This window comes from Botrytis sinoallii, assembly GCF_014898435.1.
Source record: "Botrytis sinoallii strain Bc 23 chromosome Unknown BSIN_009, whole genome shotgun sequence".
NCBI lineage: Eukaryota > Fungi > Ascomycota > Leotiomycetes > Helotiales > Sclerotiniaceae > Botrytis > Botrytis sinoallii.
Genome location: NW_024066036.1, coordinates 474,682 through 495,447, shown reverse-complemented (window position 1 = coordinate 495,447; position 20,766 = coordinate 474,682). Strand labels below are relative to the sequence as shown.

General features: G+C 41.9%; 6 protein-coding genes across 6 annotated transcripts; 3 read left to right on the top strand and 3 right to left on the bottom strand.

Moving 5' to 3' along the window:
- Positions 1 to 1,436: 1,436 nt before the first annotated feature.
- Positions 1,437 to 4,768, bottom strand: EAF02_005746 (uncharacterized protein; the record flags this gene model as incomplete). Its single annotated transcript, XM_038901794.1, has 4 exons — positions 1,437 to 2,894; positions 2,964 to 3,934; positions 4,015 to 4,236; positions 4,288 to 4,768. 4 exons carry the CDS (start codon positions 4,766 to 4,768, stop codon positions 1,437 to 1,439), a joined length of 3,132 nt encoding a protein of 1,043 aa, XP_038758011.1.
- Positions 4,769 to 5,317: 549 nt separating this feature from the next.
- On the top strand, positions 5,318 to 7,206 carry EAF02_005745 (uncharacterized protein; the record flags this gene model as incomplete). Its single annotated transcript, XM_038901793.1, has 7 exons — positions 5,318 to 5,455; positions 5,511 to 5,582; positions 5,630 to 6,072; positions 6,129 to 6,360; positions 6,420 to 6,479; positions 6,531 to 6,842; positions 6,892 to 7,206. The coding sequence occupies 7 exons, from the start codon at positions 5,318 to 5,320 to the stop codon at positions 7,204 to 7,206; spliced, it is 1,572 nt and encodes a 523-aa protein (XP_038758010.1).
- Positions 7,207 to 7,393: 187 nt separating this feature from the next.
- Positions 7,394 to 9,841, bottom strand: EAF02_005744 (uncharacterized protein; the record flags this gene model as incomplete). Its single annotated transcript, XM_038901792.1, has 9 exons — positions 7,394 to 7,524; positions 7,580 to 7,747; positions 7,795 to 8,153; positions 8,205 to 8,390; positions 8,449 to 8,574; positions 8,631 to 8,833; positions 8,881 to 9,331; positions 9,385 to 9,715; positions 9,766 to 9,841. The coding sequence occupies 9 exons, from the start codon at positions 9,839 to 9,841 to the stop codon at positions 7,394 to 7,396; spliced, it is 2,031 nt and encodes a 676-aa protein (XP_038758009.1).
- Positions 9,842 to 10,535: 694 nt separating this feature from the next.
- On the top strand, positions 10,536 to 12,692 carry EAF02_005743 (uncharacterized protein; the record flags this gene model as incomplete). Its single annotated transcript, XM_038901791.1, has 5 exons — positions 10,536 to 10,764; positions 10,826 to 11,484; positions 11,534 to 11,635; positions 11,687 to 12,152; positions 12,220 to 12,692. The coding sequence occupies 5 exons, from the start codon at positions 10,536 to 10,538 to the stop codon at positions 12,690 to 12,692; spliced, it is 1,929 nt and encodes a 642-aa protein (XP_038758008.1).
- A 1,486-nt stretch (positions 12,693 to 14,178) lies between these two features.
- On the top strand, positions 14,179 to 14,727 carry EAF02_005742 (uncharacterized protein; the record flags this gene model as incomplete). Its single annotated transcript, XM_038901790.1, has 1 exon — positions 14,179 to 14,727. The coding sequence occupies one exon, from the start codon at positions 14,179 to 14,181 to the stop codon at positions 14,725 to 14,727; it is 549 nt and encodes a 182-aa protein (XP_038758007.1).
- Positions 14,728 to 18,415: 3,688 nt separating this feature from the next.
- EAF02_005741 (uncharacterized protein) lies at positions 18,416 to 20,302 on the bottom strand (the record flags this gene model as incomplete). The annotated part of the gene is given in 4 exon segments (XM_038901789.1): positions 18,416 to 18,512; positions 18,523 to 18,823; positions 18,879 to 19,500; positions 19,555 to 20,302. The coding sequence occupies 4 exon segments, from the start codon at positions 20,149 to 20,151 to the stop codon at positions 18,416 to 18,418; spliced, it is 1,617 nt and encodes a 538-aa protein (XP_038758006.1). The 5' UTR covers positions 20,152 to 20,302.
- Positions 20,303 to 20,766: the final 464 nt, after the last annotated feature.

Below are 20,766 nucleotides of genomic sequence, written 5' to 3'. Positions count from 1 at the left end.
TTGGATTTAGAAAAGCATTATTTGTGGCTTGTTTTTGATTTGATGTAGAATCAAGTCCGAAGTTACAGTTGGTGCATCTACTAGTGGTTCCACACATTGTTTCGAGCGACTACTTAGGAGCAATCCTTACAGTCTTCGCATATCCTACATACTCATCTTCGCCTAGTAAGATCCCCTCATATGCGTTGCAAAGCTCTTTTTATAGATGAGAAGCTCTGTAATATCTATCGTAGCCAGACACTATCTTTTAACCCGGAATTGTGATCGCTTTTGAAATTGGACGAGTTATTGCGTTTAAGCAAGCCAGTCCATTCATTCGCATACTAAATTTCTCGCCATCACGGAAGTGCACTCTCACTATCATTGAAAATTATCAACTTTTATCTAGTCGCCATTCTTCCATTTCAGCTTTTTTTTCTGCTTCGAAAGTAAGAAACAGGGTTGATCTTTCGGAAAAGGCCATCATACAAATTTTCACTACTCCGCACCTCGATTTGCTCACGCCAGCGTGTAATTGATTTTGAGTTTCGACTCTTGAGAGCCTCTGGTTCTTTTATATCCAGTTATATATGTATCTGTAGTACTGGTGCATTCGTGACACACGTGCAATGACGGAATATACACTGAAACCATGTTCTATTTTTCTCCATTCATCTCATTCTAAATTAGGCTCTCTTGAAGAAAACAGAAAGAAAGAGAGATAGCCCTATATAAGAGACTTGCAGTAATGAATAGGTCTCTTCAAGCCCTCGAAAAAAGACGTATGTGTGGACTACCTTAGAATAAAATGCGTGCATCGTGATTGAATATTAAGAATGGATTCTGGCTCTCATTCCAGTCATGAATGGGTTCTCTAGAAATGGCATCAACTTCACTATTGGTTGTCATTTCAAAATTACAATATCAATTTTCGTAAGTAGAGCTGTTTATTGTCAATAAAGATGCAAGTGTTGATGCCGCAGCTGATATGCCGCGCACAAAGTGACAAAGACAAAAAAAATTGACTCGACATCCATATGACTACTCAATTTCAAAATCTTGGTTTATGAGATTGTAAATCTCGAGCACCTGTCAGTGGAATGGCGGTGATCCATTCTAAGTTTTGCTTTATCAGATTATGGAAAATGGAGAACCTTTTATAGTGGAATCTTGAAATCGAGTCAATGATCTTGACTCGCCATATTCACCACTCCCCACCCGCCCCGAGATCACATTTGTTTAAGGTATCACGCAAGGTCACCCTGTCGCAATAGTTTCAGATACGTGTGATGAAATATATTTGCTAAATTGATGCTATCTAATCCACCCAGAAGAAAAAGTGTCTTTACCTCGCGCAAAACACACCATTTCGAATCGCTGAATTCTACTTCAAAGCCATGCATCTTAATAAACATCATAAAAATAAACCAGATGGAGTTCTAAGTCTCTCATCCAAATCAGGAAGTTGCAACAGCATCGCCCATTCTTTCCATCCCCTCCAACCTCTCCAAAACTGCCTGACTCCAAACCGTGTGCTTATGATCCTCCCCCAGCACCCTCACTTGTATATTCCACGCTCTCTCATGCCACTCAGTTGCTCTTATTCTGCACTCCACATCCCCACTATCCATACCCATCTCCTCCCACACCATCCCAATATCATTCATCGTCCACAACGTATCAGGATTATCAATTCCCAGTACTCTGACTCTTCTCTCATACATATCTTCCATGATTTCCAATGCTTCTTTGAATTTGCCTTGCGCTTTCAATACTTTCGCGATATCTGATCTCGTGCGAATGGGATGAGGATGATCCTCCCCCATTAACGTGATTTGGCCATTGAGTGCAAGCTGATGGAGAGCGAGTGCTTCAGGGTAGCGACCTTGGAAGCGGTAGCACCGAGCGAGTGTATTGAGGGTCCAAATTATTTGTAAGTCCGTCTCGGGAAGAAATTGGCGCAGGATATTAAGGGCGCGGAGATGGTATTGTTCGGACTCTGAGTATCTCTCAAGATGTCGTGTTTCTCGACCCAATTCGTTCAATATTAATGCAAGATCGAGATGATCAGGTGGAAGATACTTCTCCTGGATGGATAGAGCCTTTAATTGCGTGCTCAAAGCAAGATTAGTAAGATTCTTTTGGTCATACATTATTCCAAGACTATTTAAAAGCCAGGTGGTGCGGACAGATTCTGGCGATGGGTCTCCTGGAAGTCCTTGGGCAAGGGCCTTTTCGAACATATCAATTGCCTGGTCGACTTTCCCTGCCATTGTGAAAGCCCGTGCCAGATCCCGGACAATGAGATCGCGCTCAAAATTTGAGATAGATTCTGCTTGGCCGAGATCCAGTTGGTCCAGTTCAATCAGTGCTCGTTGTATATCAGCTAAATCCTCCGCAGCAAAAGTGGTAGTAGAGCTTTCTTTGTGATTCTTCCAATCATTGACCTGTTTCTGATACTTTGCTATGCGTTGTAAGGGAAACGACTGTCTATTTGAGAGAAGAAAACGTAGGATCCATGTCGATCGCGCTAAAGACGAATCCGCAAATTTGTCATATTTTTGGCATACTTTCTCTTCAAATGACGCTGACGATAAATGGTGACACCAGTTTTCTGTAGAATATCTCGCTAACGGATATTGAAAGTCATCAACCTGGGTGTTATGTATAACATCTGGTAGTGAGAGGCTAGCTAGTACCACTTCGGCAATAGTCTGGTGTGCGTAAGACTCGGTCATGAGAAACTGAGTTGCTTTCGCTGACATGGAGTCGAAACTATGGGACCTCCATAAGAAGTCGCGGACTGATGTATAAACTGGATGAAATGTATCTTTCTCTGGTCGATACTCAATCAAAGGAGCGCATAGATCGAGCACGGCATCTTTAAAAGGCCGTTGATCTTCTATAAACGCCTCCTTTGTCTCATCTCAAGAGAGAGCACACTGAAGCTCTTTCCAAGATAGTGGTCTTGTTGTACAACAAACCCACAAAAGAATTCTACGAGCAAGATCCCGTCTTCGAATACTTTGTGAACCTAATCTCTCGAGTATCTGACCATAAAATCCGTTCAGTCCTTCGGGTATTCTTTCAATAGCATCCAAAACACTCTGTGAATCAATTGCTTCGGCTAGACTTTGAATTCCCAGAGCAGCATATAGAAACATACCACCAGAAGCATTCGATAGTTTTGAGAATGCCTGGTCTTGTGCCCCTGTACCTTTCCCGGGTAAACTATCCAATGATTTCGTTAAAAAGTTATCAATATCTGGCTGTACTAGAGAAGGTTCCAACTCTATCATTGCATACGACACTCTCTCTAGCTCAAATGCAATAGCAGGAAGATTGCGAGAAAAAAGAGCTAACCGAACATTGTGCGAGCCTGTTGCAATATCCGAAAATGTTTTTGAAAGATCACCTGGATCACTGCATTCATCTACTCCATCAATAATAATGTAACAAGATGGAGATTCTTGCAACACGTGTTTGATGACGGACATAATATCGTCTGCAGTTGATAAATGCTGTCTTCCATACTTCCTCGCTCGTTCATACGCTTCGTTGACTCCGCTTGGAAAGTCATGCAGCGGTGCAATTAACTGTGCCAAAACTGATCCGAGTATCTCTAACGTCGATCTTTTTCTGGCATCGCCGGAATCACAGTAAAAGTAAACCACAGAGGCTATTTCATTCTCCGATCTTTCCAAACTCTTCTCTGACTTAAGTTGAAGGTGCTCAATGGCAGTGGTACTTAGCACGGTCTTGCCTGATCCCGGCCGGCCATGAATCCACAATATCGAACGGTCATTCGAAGGTTCGGTGCAGCGTCTCCAACTCCGGAATCTTGGATCGTCTCGCAGCCACACTCCGGTTCCTGGTGAGCGTCTCTTCAGAGCTCGGTAAAAATCTTCTCTAGAGTCAACCTGGGTTAACCATTTCAATATTGCATCTTTGGTGTCTATATGTGCTCGTCAGCGGACTGGTATAGGAATTATAGGAAGTCCAATGAAAGCTTAGTATGGGTATGGCTCGACTCACGATATGCATCTCGACTATCTACTCGGCTCGCAAGATCTATATTGTCTAAAGCAATAGTTCCAACTATTTGTTGGATTTTCTTAGTCGAGAAATCCATCCTCTCCCGATGCGCAAGGGTGATTTCATCATTGAAAACCCGAGTATATCTTTCAATATGTTCCAGATTATCTTTGAACTCTGCGTCGAAAGACTTTCTCAGATTCTTGAGAAAGACCTTCAATGCTAAAGCTTTGTCAGTACCGGATAAAAGAAAAAAGGGGGCGTTCTACTAACAGCTAACAGAAACAGACTTTCGTATTTTCTCCAGAAATAGATAAATTTCATCATATAAATCCGACAACGCAGTTCTGACACGGACTTCCGTCGCGAACATCTTTTCATACTGACTTGATATAGAAAGGATGTCGCTAAGCTTCAACATCGCATTGTCGATATAATAAAAATAAGTAGCCGAAGTCTGAGCAACCATCAAAACAGCTTTCAATGAACCCCACACTAAAGAAGCACTACTAGTTCCCTGAACCATCATATCAACTATAGGAGAAAATCTCGTTAAAAAATCTATAACCGGCTCAATAGTCTTCCCGACTTTGCGGTACCGAGATGATGCGAACCTGTGGCGTTCAAGTGCTCGTACTTCTCGCCATACATCGTCAATGTTTATTGGCGGTTGGGGTACTATCATTGACGAACTAGTCGTTTCCGTTTCTGTCGCAACGCTTGATGTGCCAAATGGAGGCGTTCTTATCTTCATTTCTTCTTGCCATTGGGGGTTTGGATAGTCAGCTGACCTGTAAGACGGGACCCGGCTTGATTTTTCCACGTTTTCCGCTGGGGATTTACAGAAAGGAGACATTGCAGTGAAGTTTGTTAGAAAGTTGGAGAATTGATGCAGCAATGTTTCCAATTACCTGGTATCATCTCTTCTTTATCAAACCCCTCACCGAGTGTACATCGATACCACGAGTTGAGCACTGCCCTGGTGGCATACCTTTATTCAATAGGGCGAACATTTTGGGCTGAGCGATAAGACATATGACTAGTCACACAACTACGCCGAGGATGCATGGTACATGTGAGGGATTCCGCATTGGGTCACAGCCCCCGAGAACCAAGTAAACCAAGTAAAATCATCAGCTCGAGTATTCTCTCCACATTGAGCCTCATCATTGAAGTATACCTTGCAGCCTAGTCGAGGCATATTAACAGATCCCGCGTACGGAATACCTCAACAAAATTATTTTTCTATTTACATAATCTGCTATCTTTTTCGAACAAGTATAATCAAAAGCGTGTCCTTCCAATGAGTCGAAATTCAGACGATGTTTTGCGTTGCGTATGCACCGTCTCCGGTGATCGAAAAGAATGTACCGTTGCCATTGAGAGCATTGTTCAAAAGTTCTTCGGTAAACATGCGAAAGTCATTCGAAAGAAGTCTACTGTCAGTATTTGTCATCAAATGCTCGGGTTAAATGTAGATTTAACGTTTCATTTAGTCCGGAGCGCAGAACTATGACTATGAAGTCCAACTACCAGGCAATGAGGCGCCGAGATCTGAGGAACTACAGGTATTTCAGCATGTTATAAGTACTTGAAATACCACTAAGAATTAAAGAAAGTACATAATCTCTGTCGTCTCAAGGTCCAAGCTTTATTGCGAGAACTCGATCCTCTACCAAACTCAGAAAAGGGAAAAGAGCTAGTGCAACCTCCAAGTTCTGATCCAGAGAAAGTCCCCCAACCACCTGCAAAAAAAGACAGACCAGATACTATTCGTATCAAGAACATACCCGTAACATACACGAGAGAAGTTGTTGAGATAATTGTTCAGAAGAAATTCCGCAGCAAACCCAAGATACAAAGTCTCGCACTCCATACAAAAGAACATCTTTGTGCCACCGTCACATTCCCGAAAGAAGAGTTTGGGTTTCCAACGGAGCAATTGCCAAAAGTTATCCTAGCACGCCAATCACGTTCAGATGCACCGGAGATACAATATGATGCAGACTTCCTGAACTTCACAACTTTGTATAATGCGAGGTTGCAAGCAGATGTGGAGTATGTATATGTATATCATTTACTCGACTCGCTCTAATGGCTGACGTAAACTGTAGTATCGTAGCTGTGGTGGGTCTTGGAACGCACGCATTTGGGACTTTCCGTTCCACAACTCCTGGTAGTCATGAAATGTGGTTGAGAGATTTCCTTCCGAAAGATATCCCAAACACTCGCATTCTCTTGTATGGGTATCCGTCCACTGTTTCTGGGGGCCAATCCATGGAGAAGGTCGAGGATATAGCGAGCACCTTCTTGAACAGATTGACACTACTTCGCAGAAACACCACGGTGGGTGGTATACATCTCTCGCTTAAGCCGCTACGGACTGCTGCTGACACGAGTTATAGACACGAAATCGTCCCATAATCTTTATTGGACAAAGTCTTGGGGGTCTGATAGTTCAGGAAGTAAGTTTTGTCTCGAGTTCTAGGTGTAAATGCTGATCTCACGCTGTTTAGTCACTTCTTAGAGCTGCAGATAGTCGTGATCCATACGAGCGGGAGATTTTCGACTTCTGGCACGGACTTGTCGGCTTTGGTATCCCAATAGCAGGTCTTAACAATCCTTCTCTTATTGAAGCTGTAAAATCACAGCCAAACAAAGTTTTGATCGGTCAATTATGTCGTGATCGTGAGAACGGGACACCATCCGCTTATCTCATCGAGTTAAAACACAGATTTGAGAGCTGCTGCAAGCGGAAAGAAAGATCCTCTTCGCATGCACCAGAAGTGTTGTATTTCTGGGAGAGACATTATTCCCAGCCTCGAACAGTAAGACTTTCTTAGATGATAAATTTCGGACGACTAACAATGTAAACAGCGTAACGGGATTGTAGGCGAAAAAATTCTCATGGTAGAAGATAGTGCGACACCAGGTGCACGAAATCTACCTTTAAACTCCGACCATTCTGGCATGGTAAAATACAGCAGTAGATCCGACCTACTTTACGAGGATGTTTCAAGCAATATAGATGGTATGGTCTGTAGCTTGGCAGAGCGGAGGAACGGCGTTCAATCCGCCTCAGTAGATGAATCCTCCCAAAGAAGAGGTGATACAATTATCAGTGGACCATCGGCACCAAAGAGAAGAGGCACCTTTCTTTCCGAAGATGAGTTGGAGACAACACTAGCTTAGCACAATGACGAGAAACCATTATATATATAGGGAAGACTCAAATTATGAGGTGATCTTCAACAAGTGGAATCATAATATATACAAAAGGCATATGAACCCAAAAGATATATACACGGTGCACTAAATGCTACCAATTTCATCGCCTTCGTTTCATTAATCATGAAAGATTATACATTATTCATCGTTATTAATCCACGCCGTATTCTATGGTATTATGACGACCCTGGCGCATAAATTTCAAGCCCTTGTTGTATTGTTCCATACGTCGATGGTATATTTTTCTTGCATTTTCAAGTTGTTTAGTAAAAATTTCCCTTTCTGTAAACAAAATTTCAGCATTTTTCACAAAAATTGTTACCAAGTCACAGTTTACCTTCATCATTTGAAAAAGTGACTTCGAGCCAGCTGAGCTCTTTCGGGTTTTGAGGAAATTTTAAAGGTCCGATCTCAAGGTCGCAACGAACAGGGTGAAGCACAAAGCAGCGAGGAAACTTGTCATCAGGCTTGCATTTTTTTCGGTCGAGCTTTGAGTGCTCTGCAACTAAGATTGTTTTAGTAACCAATTGAGATGGGACTCAGCTCGCTTACATTTGAATGCTAAGATCTGCCCTCGTTGGATCTTCCCATCTCTCGACGACGATTCAACAAACATAATGACGAGTGGAGGAACGGGCATTTCTATTTGTAAGCCACTGCCTTCGTCAATAGTAGTTAGGTGTGAGCCAGGAATAGCTTGTTGTGCTTTCAGTGTGGCTATCGAAGCAAAAGTGGTCCCACTCATGGTTGAGAGAGATGTCGATGCTCTACGAAGTGAAGAGCCTGCGCCAGCTTGGGTAGAATCATGTCCCCTGCTGAAGTCTTTGAGCCAAATTTGTAGTCTTCCGGTAATTGCATTCTTGCTTTCAAACTGATACTTCTCAAGGGTCCGAAGTTTGATGCCCCGTTGACTGTGGAAAAATTAGCGACATTGATGTTTAGACGATATTGAAAGAACGAACAAGTCTATTAAAACCTTATATCCCGTCAGATCCCTTTGAAATTCCTTCAAATTTGTTGAGCTTTGGAAGAACAAACGGCCTCTCGTGATATCGGTTCTTCCACGTAATTTTCTCTCTAGGGTCAAATCACACATGTAAATTCCAGGGGTAAGATAATTGGGATGAATAGAAGCTCTTCGTAAATCTCTATTGCGACGGAATTAGAAATCATCACCAAGTCATCAGTTTGATTGTGCAGACTAACAATTCTCTGAACTCCCGGAGGGTATTAGGCCAAAGATTTAATTCCTCGTCGAAATCCAAAGTCAATGCACCCTCTGCATCTATTCGAATTTTCATTACATGACCATTTTGCTCGCCACCGAGTTGACTAATAAATTTTAGTATTCGTACATGACTAAATCGGGGAATTACCGATCGTGTTACTATTTGAAAAGAACTCCGTATTCATCGATGCTCATGGACTGAGTCGACCCAGTTGAGATACTTTCATGCCTATCTTGTACTAGAGGAGGAGTTTGAGGGATTAAGGGCGTCGATTGCTGCGAGTGCTTTGTTTTGGTCCTTTCTTGAACAGCATCAGGATTGAGGTATTCTGTGTCTAGTTCAGTAAGAATGCCAAAGAGCAGCTGTGGATTGTCAGCTTTAAGTGAATCAAAGAGTGGCAGCTACTCACGATTTCCAGCTCCGTTATATAATGATGTAAAGTGAAGCCCGTATCAATGATACATAAATCTTGTGGATGTTTGAAATGTGTCGCAAATTGGCGATACTCCACCGATCCTCGAGCAGACATCAGGTAGTGCGAGCAAATCATAAGATGTATCCACCTATCAGAAGGTTCACAAGACTCTTCTTGTGCGATTTGTAGATTTCGAGTGAAACATTGAATAAAAGCTTCCCAAGATTTGGCCGAAACTTTGCAAAGTTTGTCTCCAGATATATGGCTCAAGTATTCTGCATCGTTCAATTTGTTCCACTTAAATTGGTAATTATAACCATCTAGTCGGCTTATTTCGCGTCCCTGTCTCCCACATCTTTGTATTTCTGTTTCGACGTAGCCCTCAATTTTTTGCGATCTCCACTCTATCCATCGTAGAGGAATGGCAGCTTCGACATTTGCATCTCTGTGGAAGAGTCAATATGTGCAAGGCTCATCGGCTGGCGGTAAGATACTTACGGGTCGAATGTGCAGAGCAATACTCTCAATTTGTGATTTTCGATGGCTATGGCTTCCGTAACCGAATCTAACAGTTCTGACTTCCAGAGAAATACATTTTCACTAGCTTTATAATTCTTCGCATCTTCTTCTTCTATCAACTGCAATGTAACTTGGAGATTTCCATGAACGCTGACCAAGATTCTGATAAGCTCCCCAGACGAACGAGGATCGTCATTCTGGCCCCAGGTACCCTGAACATCGAGAAAACGGGCGTGGATTGTCGATAGATACTTGATAAGTTCGTCAAGTTCTTCCTCCAAATTATTGTCGGACTTCGAATCGTAAGAATCTGTCGAAAATTAGAAATCCGGCGACGATTTGCATACAGATATTGCTTACGAGGCGGAGAGATACGAGTGCGATCGTGAAGCTTATCAGCAAGGGCCCTCATGTGGTCAAAAAATTCCATCATCATAACCTTGTCCCTTATCAAGAGATTTCCACAATATCGCGCGCAATAGTATCATGTTAAAAGCAAAGAGAGCGATAGAGACAGCAACAATTGGAAAGAAAGTTGTGAAAAATAACAAGTACTTGTCTCTCTCAGAATCTAGTGCGTAGCCCTGTTTACAATGCTAGCTGCCTAGGTAGGTATTGTATTTCCACCATCCGCTTATCAAACCGCTGTAGTTCGATGGAATGACGACACGGATTATTTTATAGCGGCTTAACACATGAAAATATGAGCAAATCCTATCAGTTCCATATTTATCTTTCTGTCAGATGAATACTCTACGCCGAAGCCCTGTGAAGCTATCGTTCCGTTGTGCGACTAGAGAGAATGAGGGGCGCAGGGGCGCAGGCAATAGTCTTGATAAATAACCCCCCTGCCACCCTCGTGAGTGTGACCCAATCTCACTCATTTTGCGAACTTGGCTTCTTGTCCTTGTCTCAATCCGACAAGATATCAAGAATGAGGCTGTCACACAAAATAACTCACCGAAGCCCTTACGGGTGCGGGCGAGGCCTAGTTCAAATACTTCAGAACCGTCATGGCCCAGCCAACTTCTCCTTCAAATTTGAAATACGCAACATTTCGATGTAGCCAATTGATATTAATTTGCATATAAATTGCGCTTCATCGCAAACAAGAACTCTGAATTGATCAAATGGGATATCCGGCGCAACCGCAGTCACCAACCATGGCGGTACACTCGGAAAGTTTGCATCAAGACCGGAGCAACATAAGTATTGGTGGCCTCAGCGTTGATGATTTGATGTACTTGGACGAGCAGCAGGCTATCGGTAACTCTTCGAAGGAATTCACCAAATCTCCAGAGGACAAAGATTTGTTAAGTCGTTTCCAAGTTGCTTGTATCATAATAAATCGTATGATGGGTATGTCGCTCCCATATAAACCAGCTTGCCTCTGCAGCGATCATTACTTACACATGTTCAGGAACGGGGATATTCGAGTCGCCAACCACTATTTTAAAACAAGATCATAATATCGGGGCGAGTCTCATTCTCTGGACATTGGGCTTTATAGCCAGCATGGCTGGCACTTTGATGTACGTCGAGTATGGCCTTACGATTCCACGGCGCAAAATGGCTGGCGAAATTCAAGCTGTTCCAAGAAGTGGTGGTGAACTTAACTACATCAAATTCCTCGCGAAACATCCTAAATACATGGCAATCTGTATGTTTGGCTTCATATTCGTAGTCGTCGGAAATTCTGCCGCCAATTGCGTTTCATTCGCAGTTCATTGTCTTGCGGCAGCAGGAATGAATGATCCACCAAAAGGCGCAGTGCAAGGAATCGCACTTGGTACTGCCTGGCTCGTTACTTTGTTGCATGCTTTGGGCAGGATGTTTGGTGTTCACTTGAACAGTGCTTTTGCTGTGACAAAGGTCTCAATGCTCATTATGATAATTATACTGGGCTTTATGGTACTCAACAATCATACTAGACACTTCCATCGCGACCCATTATCGTACAGTAACCTCGATACAAGTACCAGTTTCAAAAAACTAGGGAAAGGGGACCACGCTCGTGGGTTTGCAGCCGCATACCTCAATATTATATTCACATGCGGCGGGTGGAACCAAGCAAACTATGTAGGTACCGTGTCGGCGAACCTTTGTAGTCCGACTGACACTCTTTTAGGTACTCGGTGAAATTAAGAAGCCAACCACTAGGTTTCGAGGCATTTCTCTTTGGACCGTTGGACTCATGTGTCTATTGTATTTGTTAACTAACATATCATATGTTTGTATGAATCTTGAGGGGTCAATGAAATCAGGCTGACAACACTTCTAGATGATAGTAATAGTAGTCCCACAGGATGGAAAATTCCCAGATGGTGAATCAGTGGTCGAACAATTCTTCAAACGAACCATTGGCCAAGCTTGGAATGAAAGGCGAGCAAGTCAACTGATGGATGCATGTCTCGCTGTCTCAAGCTTAGGCAACGTCATTGTCACTACTTTTACCGCTGCTCGTGTCAAGCAGGAGATTGCGAAAGAAGGAATACTTCCATTCTCTTTGGTCTTTGCCAAGAATGTCAACATTATTGAATGGGCAACCAAGAAACTGAAGCGATCGGAACAAGTAGGAGAGCCGGTTGAGCATCTTCCACAGGGAGGAGTCGCAACCACGCCAGAACGAGCCGAATTCGAGCCAATTCCATTTCCAGCTCTCGTACTTCACTGCGCATTCTCCACGATTCTGATTCTTGCCTCAATCCAGATCCCTCGGTCCAGGGATGCTTACCCATTACTTGTTGGTAAGTGAACTTTCGAATCTTACTTTTGTTCTCCACCTTCCAAATATTCACTGACAGCTTCTGGCAGAAATTTACACATACCCAATTGATGCGATGGTCGCAATTTGTCTCAGTTTTGGCATGATATGGATGCGATCAAGAGAGACAGATGAATGGAACACATACTCCACCACAAACAGATGGTTCAGTCTCATAACTGCAATAATTGTTTTCGTTGCCAATGCATTTCCAGTTGCCGCATTATGGATTCCCGAATCGTCTTCTGAAAGTTCAATACCTTGGTACATTGTTCCCACAATCGGATGGACACTCGTCTTAGCTGGTTTCATTTATTACGTGGTCTTTCGTTTTGCAGTCCCTTTGTTTTTGGGTGGCGCTGTATTGGAAGTCAAGAGAGATCCTGTTATTGGTATTGATAATGAAGGACATTTTGTACAACATGGTGAGATGGTCTATCAGAAATGGTCAGTGCCTGAAGATGAAGATATACCTTATCCGAATGGACACAGTAATGAGGTTGAACTTAAGCAACTCCATTAATATGAGCGGAAGGTGTAATATTTGATAGGAGACTGTCCTAGAAGGATGCCATAGCCATCTTCAATGAGGATTAACATTCAAGATGTTTAATTGTACCATTATACCATTCAATCCCCTCTGCTTCGTTTTTCAGTCTACACGGAATGTATCAGACTTTTAATGCGAAATCTAGTCATTGTCTAATTCAATTGTGACTATCTTCTAGAGTCCGTCCCCTTTTTCTTCCCATCTCGTTCCCGGCCATCTCTTCTTAATGGAGCTATTTCATTACATGGTACAAAGTCCTTGGTCCAAAAATGGAAGTATGAAGCCTTGAAACCTTCAAAGATACAATGCAGGTACAGATGAAATGTGAAACAAGCGCTGAAGTAGAACATCAATTAGTGGATCGACGATGAAATAAGGTTTAGCTCGGATTGATTTAGGGTGGCATTAGCTTCATTTCCCTTCATCCCACCGCTATTTATCGATTTTATACAATAGTCGTTGTAGATCATTATCAAGTCTTACTGTGTATCATGTTTGACGCATCTTCTTATGATATTTCCCTACCTTTTTGCAAGCTTTTTTGATTTTATGATATGCATGTGTCTATGGGACGTCTTCTGTAGTTTTTCTCGAACATCTATTAATAATAAATTGTCAAATTCAGTTCGTGATACTGATTCTATGTGTCAAAAGTACTGTAGGTGAAGGTCCTAACCTACGCAATCATAAATCTTCTCGTCTCTGCAATGAAATTCCGTAATCAAAGACGCGTCAAATCTGAAAGGCTGGCAAAAGTCAGTGTCATGGTTCGAGGGTCTCTATATCTCTTGAAGACACTCATTCACTAGAAAGTTAGCGTAGCATGCACTGCAGAGCGCGCGCTAAGTCATTGAGTAAGTCTAGACCAAATTTATAAAGCGGGATTACTTAATCACACCAGAACTTTGACCTCTTTTCTTCCACCTAAAGTCCAACTTCGCATCCGTCGTAATGGACGCAATCAAGCTTCCATGACGACCGGAATACCTCACCGCCGAACAAAAACTTTGATATAGCAAGACTGGCTACGGGAAAACACAAATTTGAATTAACAAACACTATTTTCATGAAAGATTTCCTTGAAGTGAGCGCACCAGCAATCGTACAATTTGGTCCCAAGCGGTGACCGGAAGCTATGTGTTGAACAGACCAGATTTAGATCTTCCTTGACTTTTCACCAGTATCTTGAGCCTCAATTTACTGAGGAGTTCTCCGTTAGTTTCCCAGAGTTCAATTCTACAAGTGTAGAAGCCGGACGATCGAGATCGACTAGTTCTGTAGATCTTCAAGATGTTATCATCTTGCGGATGATGATGAGCTTGACCAGTCGTTGAGGCATGTTATAAATACCAGAGTGAGATCTCTCATTTTTTCAAAAAGCATCAATCTTCACATCCAGTTCAATACCAAGCTTAATATCTATCTTCACTCTTCGCTTCAAAAGTCAACAATCGCAATCATGGTCTCCATCAAAGCTCTTGCCTTCTACCTTGCCACCATGGCCGTCGCCGTCTCAGCAGCTCCTACCGCAGCGGTCAAATCTGTTACTACCGCCGATAGCGTCATCACCGACATCACCAATATCGATGCCCAAGTCCTCATCTTGACCAGTGCCGTCGGCAAAGTGAAGGAGAAAACTCTTGATTCCTCTACCGTCGACGTCGACTTCACATCCCTCCACGTCGCAAATCAGCAAGGAGTCACCGATGCAGCTCTCGAGGATCCAGCAAATTCAGAGGATTCCACCCGTGTCGTAGTCACCATCGAGGAGACTTTGTCTATCGACATCCCCGACGCTATCGACGCTTTGAAAGCCCAAAAAGAATTCTTCACAAGTGATCAAAGAACAGTAGTTCTCGCGTGGTTGGTAGTCTTGCAAAGTGACTACAACACTTTCGGTGGACTGTTGATTAAGAGAACCTCCGAGGATGTCATCCCCAGAGCTGAAGCGGCCGCTAAGCTTATTGGTGATGCGATCTCTGCCGGAATCGCTTATTACTCTTCTTAAGCGCATGGATATTCAGTCCGTTTGGAAGACATTGTTTGTGGGATTGTAGCAGGAGTCTTGCTTCTCATTAGAGCGTATCTGGGGTCAGCGATAATTGTTTGTGGAGATTGAAGTTTGTCACATGTTCTGTACACAAATGGAAAGTTTATAATCTTGTATTAATATATATCAATTCTATACCTCAACACTTAAGCCAGTGACAAGTGCCCCTTCACCATTATCCGGCAATATTCCCGTTCAGGAATGTATAGCTTTCAGGACCTCCCAATTGTTTGATATTGTACAAACACTCTTTAAATGAAGCACCGTCGCTATTTCATTTCGCTACTATCATAACTCATATTTAGCTCTCATCCTTGTTCTACTTGTTTTCTTATGAGATTTATTCATACTATCATTAAATCCTCTCATCCTTGCCAAACTACGCCATCTCCACAGCCATCACTTCTCATCACATATTACAGACCCACAGTCGTCACTATACAAACCAATTCTTCCATATTTTGGATCACAAGATAAGATCAAATCTTACCAGCTCATAAACTAACCTACACATCTTCACTTAACGCTCTCGGTAATTTATCGCTATATCTTGCACATATGTCCATAATCTCTCAAATCACCACCTCATAAATACATATTTCCACTTCCATAGCTCATTATATACATTCTCTGATATATACATATCATAAAAATCTTCCAACCAAGTCTCATTCACACACAAGGAGATCCGTATCCACAAACTTCTACAAAGCTATTATCGTTGTCATTCTCCTACATATATATATATAGAATTTTCAACATTAACACGATTCCATATACAATATACTCATCAATCTATCCCGCGCTTCTAATATACATCGTTATTATAATTTATCATCATCATCTTTCATCATTTCACTATCGTTTTCATTACCATCCCAATCTTCTAGTCATACTCTTCTTACTTTCTAAATTAATCTATGAATATTTCTGATCAAGCTAGCAGTACTCTACTTTCCAATAGAAGTACTGCTATTATCCACTTCCTGATGTGTAGTAATCTGACCTCAAGCAGCAACCATGGTGCGATTAATCAGAAATGTAAGGCCTTTTTTATACTTCCTCTTCCGGTTTCTCAACCCACAGCTTTACACCCAGTTACTTATTTTTCTTCTAAGTACCGCTCTAGAATAGCAACTCTCTATCCAACTCTATTCTATCCTGCTTCTCTAATTATTATTTCCCAACTCCATGACCAGTTCTCCTATAAAAACAATCCAAAATCTAAACTACTTCATCAAGCCAATTCCACAAAATTGCATGTTTAGGGTAGATGCGGTCTTGTCATTCGAATCCAATTCAATGAAGAGCTCAGCGGTGACAATACTTTCCCAACTCGGGGGATTTTTTTTGTGTTTTGGTGTTGATAAGGACTTAATGATACGTTTTTGGCTCCTTTTCTTGCTATCATGAAGAGTAAGTACTCGTTCACTCTTTTTGCTGTTACTTTATACATTTTATTTCATCGTCGATAGATCAACTTGCTTAAATATTCTATTCATCGAAACTCCTACGAACCCACGAAATCTCAGATTACCAGCCCATAACCCCTTTGTTCAAAATATCGATTCCCAAAAATTTGAGAGCTATCTATGAGATCCAAAGCGTTGATAATTCGCTCAGGATCGTTGTGATCTTGTGATTTGATTATTGCAGTCAGATAATATCTCTTTTATACTTGAAAAAAAAAACTCACCCAGCAACCTGAAGCACTCCGCTTATATCCTCTTACCACACCTCATAAACCCTTCACCTACTTACTAGGTAGGTACATCCTAATTACAATTCTTCCTCTCCCCAGTTCCATTTACTATCTACTCAGAGTATCGAATCCATCTCAAACTCCTTGTGTCTCCCACCCCCGCGCAGTTCCACCCTCTTCAATCCCACACTCCACACTCCACACTCCACATTCCAATCCTCCAATCCTCCACCATCAACTCCCCCACAACTCACACATATACACAACCAACACCAAACCCTACATAAAACCAAACCACAAAATCTACTCTTCTCCCTCATTTCATTTTCTTTCATTTCATTCCATTCCATTCCATTCCATTTCATACTAATCCAACTCTGAGATATCCCCCTACTCCCGAGATCATACAAGTAATAGGTAAGTTACAACTCTCAAATGAAAATGAAAATCAAAATCTTAATCTGAATCTCATACCCATACCCATACCTCACGCTTTATAATTACTCTACCTACCTAGGTAGGTAGATAGGTATATTATAATGTTCTTCTGAATCAATCAATCATTATCATTATCTCCCACAATCACCATTACCATCACCATCGCATTTCTAAAAATCCAATTCTACTCCATCAAAAATTATCATTCCCAATCAATACACAACACCATTACCATCACCATTACTATCCGCATGCTCATTCATCACTACTAATTAATCATCCCTCTCTCCTCCCTCTCTCCTCCCTCTCTCCTCCCTCTCTCCTCCCTCTCTCCTCCCTCTCTCCTCCCTCTCTCCTCCCTCTCTCCTCCCTCTCTCCTCCCTCTCTCCTCCCTCTCTCCCCCCTACTCCCCCCTCCCTCAATAAACCACCTACTATACACATATCCATACACCAACAATCCCTAACATATACAACATCTTCTTTCCTCTTCTTTCCTTTTCTTTTCTCTTCTTTTCTCTTCTTTTCTCTCCTCTTCCAACTTCTCGCTCCATTGCTCCCAGTCTTTTTCTCCTTTGGATAGATTGTGCATAAGATTGAGGTACATTTACTACCCAGATACCTAGTAGTCACCACAATTCATTTCCACACCCTCTTCACATCACAGATACTCATAAACACCCACCTACGCAGCAACACACATTATTATCATTATCATCATCATCTTCACCACCCCAATCATTATAAGAAAAAGCACGCATAAATTAACTATCTACTCCACCACAACCACTATCTCTATCACTCACTACCCAGAATATCTGCTCAATCTGCAACAACTCAATGCTCTAATAAGCAAATCATTTGAAGCAACAAACATCAAGCATCAAGTATCTAAAAGAAGTTCGAAACTCTTGAATTTCTATCAGTTCTATCCGTGGTACTTCTAATGGTAAAAGTATAAAGTATCCACTTCAAGTTTTGAATCCATCCGAAGAATCATTACCACAAGTATATGCTTTGAATCCTAGCCATGCCATAAAACCACCTCCCTATTCGTACAATCCATTTTTCAATCGCAAAAATTTCAACCATCCATTCTGATATAACATTGATCCTTCATTCGCAATTTGCTTTTCTTTAAGAACTCGCATCCCACATCCATTTGCCACAACCATAAACATGAAAAAAAGCAAATTCCCGAACCGTTAAACCGTATGTCGTTTTGTCGCATTGTAAAATATCAGAAAAACGAGGAACGTCCGCGTCGAAATCGAAATCGAAAATATTATCTCAAGCATATACTCGGTACTCGTTTACAATCAGTCGCTCGTAAAAAGTGTTGTTTGACGAGAAACAATAAACGAAAATGAAGTTGAACCTTCAATTTCTCCATCCTCCGATGCGCAAATAAACATTGATATTGTAAATAAAAAAAGAAACCAGTCATCTCCAAGAGAGGATAGACTTTGCTAACAGTGATAACCTACTCTTGGATCTTTTGACCGATTTAAACCAAATCTTCGGAATTCTTCTCGTGTCGAAGGTGAGGAAGCTCCATATCATCCGTAGTGGGATTAAATGGACGACGTGTGTCAGTTGAACTGCTATGACCACCATGATAATTTTATCTCATCAAGAAGAATAGCTTGAGGGATGATATCCGCATAGTTAAGATCAGTATCAAGGATATCATCATCAATTGATGTAGCTTCTTTGATGTTCAAGAAGATAACAGGTGCTGCAACAACAAGAGAACCAGCAAGAAGACTCCATGTAATGGCGAATTGAGTAAGGTATGGATAATCCATTGCGTCAATACGCCAAGCAATGGCAGCACCAGCAGATTGGATACCCTTATAGAAACCAGCGAAGTTTGCTGTCTTTCTACCGGAATTGGAAAGTGCACCCATTGAACCTATAAAGTGTTAGTTTGATGAACAATTTTGGAACAACAATGCATACCAGTAAACAGGACAATTGCCAGACAGCATCATAGAATCCATAGGCGATATATAACACCAAACCTTCAGCGTAACCTTCACTTGTCCAATCCATCTTGCCTTCGTAATCAAGTTTACCAGTAACATCACGATCCGGAACACTAGATTGAAAACCATAACCTGCACCCCAAATAGCGGCAGTCAGGATGATTAATACAATCAAGCCAGCTCTAGCTCTGGTGGTCCTCTTGAATCTTTGAATGTCCAAGGCGTAACCAGATAAGAAAGCACCAATGATTTGTGCGAACCAATACAAAATATTGTTAAGGGCTCGAGTTCGAGTATTGAAATGTGCGCCGTTGACACCATTGAATTGATATGTGTAAAACCAATTGGAGGCAAAGAACATTGGAAACAGGAGGAAGACATAGACGTTATTCCTCAGTGTGTACCAAAGTCCCCAGATTTCTGTGTTCCAAGTTGGATTTTTCATGAGAATGACATGAGATCCATCGGCGCGTCGAACTTTATGCGCATCGCATAGACACAACGCGCTGAGTGCTCCAATGAACATGAGAATGATGAAACCAATGTATGTACCGTCGCTAACAACATGATTTGAAGTGTCTTTGATGTTCAAGGCAAGAGGGATCTAAAGTAAATTATTAGTACGTAATTCATAAAGGATCCGCGCGATTGAACTTACCAAAGCACCAAAGACACCTCCAAGATTGAAGATTGACCAGAACCATGAGATATATTTTCCTTTTGATTCTTCCGGTGGATAAGACATCATAATGGCACCTTGTGCTGTCCAGAGAAGACCAGCGCAAACACCAAGTAATGCACCTGCGAAGATAACATAGCCAGTGTTTTGGGTATGACTATAGCATAGATAGCTTGAAGCATAGACGCAATAGCCCAATCCACCCAAACTCAAAGTGAGTCTAATTCCGAGACGATTTGCAAAGGTACCTGCAAAGAAACCGACAACCGAGAAGGTGGAATAGAGAGCTGAGTTTGCATTGTCTGCTGGTTTTGCAGAAATTTGACCACCACCACCAAGACCACTGAGCGCATTATACATGCCAACACAGAGGAAGCATACAAGTGCGACCAAGACCAGTTGAATTTGTGGCGACGCGTAATAAGGAAGACGATATTTACCAATGCGAATACGTTTGTAGAGCCATCCTGGTGGAGCACTGGAAACCGATGGAGGTGCAGGAACTGGCTTGATAGTTGCCGTGCTATAGTAGGAAGAATTGGAAATGGCGGACTGTGGTTGTAAATGGTCGGTCATGATGAAGACTTTACTATTGTGATCTTTTTCGAATGGCTTGAGGGTTATTCGAAGAAATCAGGTATTAGAAAGGGTGTTTGTGTTGACGATCTAAATAAAGATCGAATTCAAACTCAAAAGGTTCAATTTTGAGAGTTGAAGGTTTGAGAGTTGAAGGTTTGAGAGTTGAAGGTTTGAGAGTTGAAGGTTTGAGAGTTGAAGGTTTGAGAGTTGAAGGTTTGAGAGTTGAAGGTTTGAGAGTTGAAGGTTTGAGAGTTGAAGGTTTGACGGTTGAAGGTTTGAAGATTGTGAAGGAGGAAGGAAGAAGAGGGGTAGAAAGCAGAGAGGAGAAGATGATTTTGTTTCTCTGTTCAAATTGATTCTGTTCTCCGTTCAAATTGACAGAATCAATTTGACCAAAATTAATCTTTTGAAGTTGAAGGTGAACGCGAACGCGAACGCAAAGCGGTTTGATATAGAAGAAGTGAGGGAGTGAGGAGAGAAGTGATAACCCTTCAATTCAATTTCGAAATACCACCCAAGCAATGCCGAAAACTACTCTCGGACCCTCGGGTAGTTTTGATTTTCTTGAAAGTTCCGTCCCGATATCAATTAGAGAAGGGACGATAATCTTCC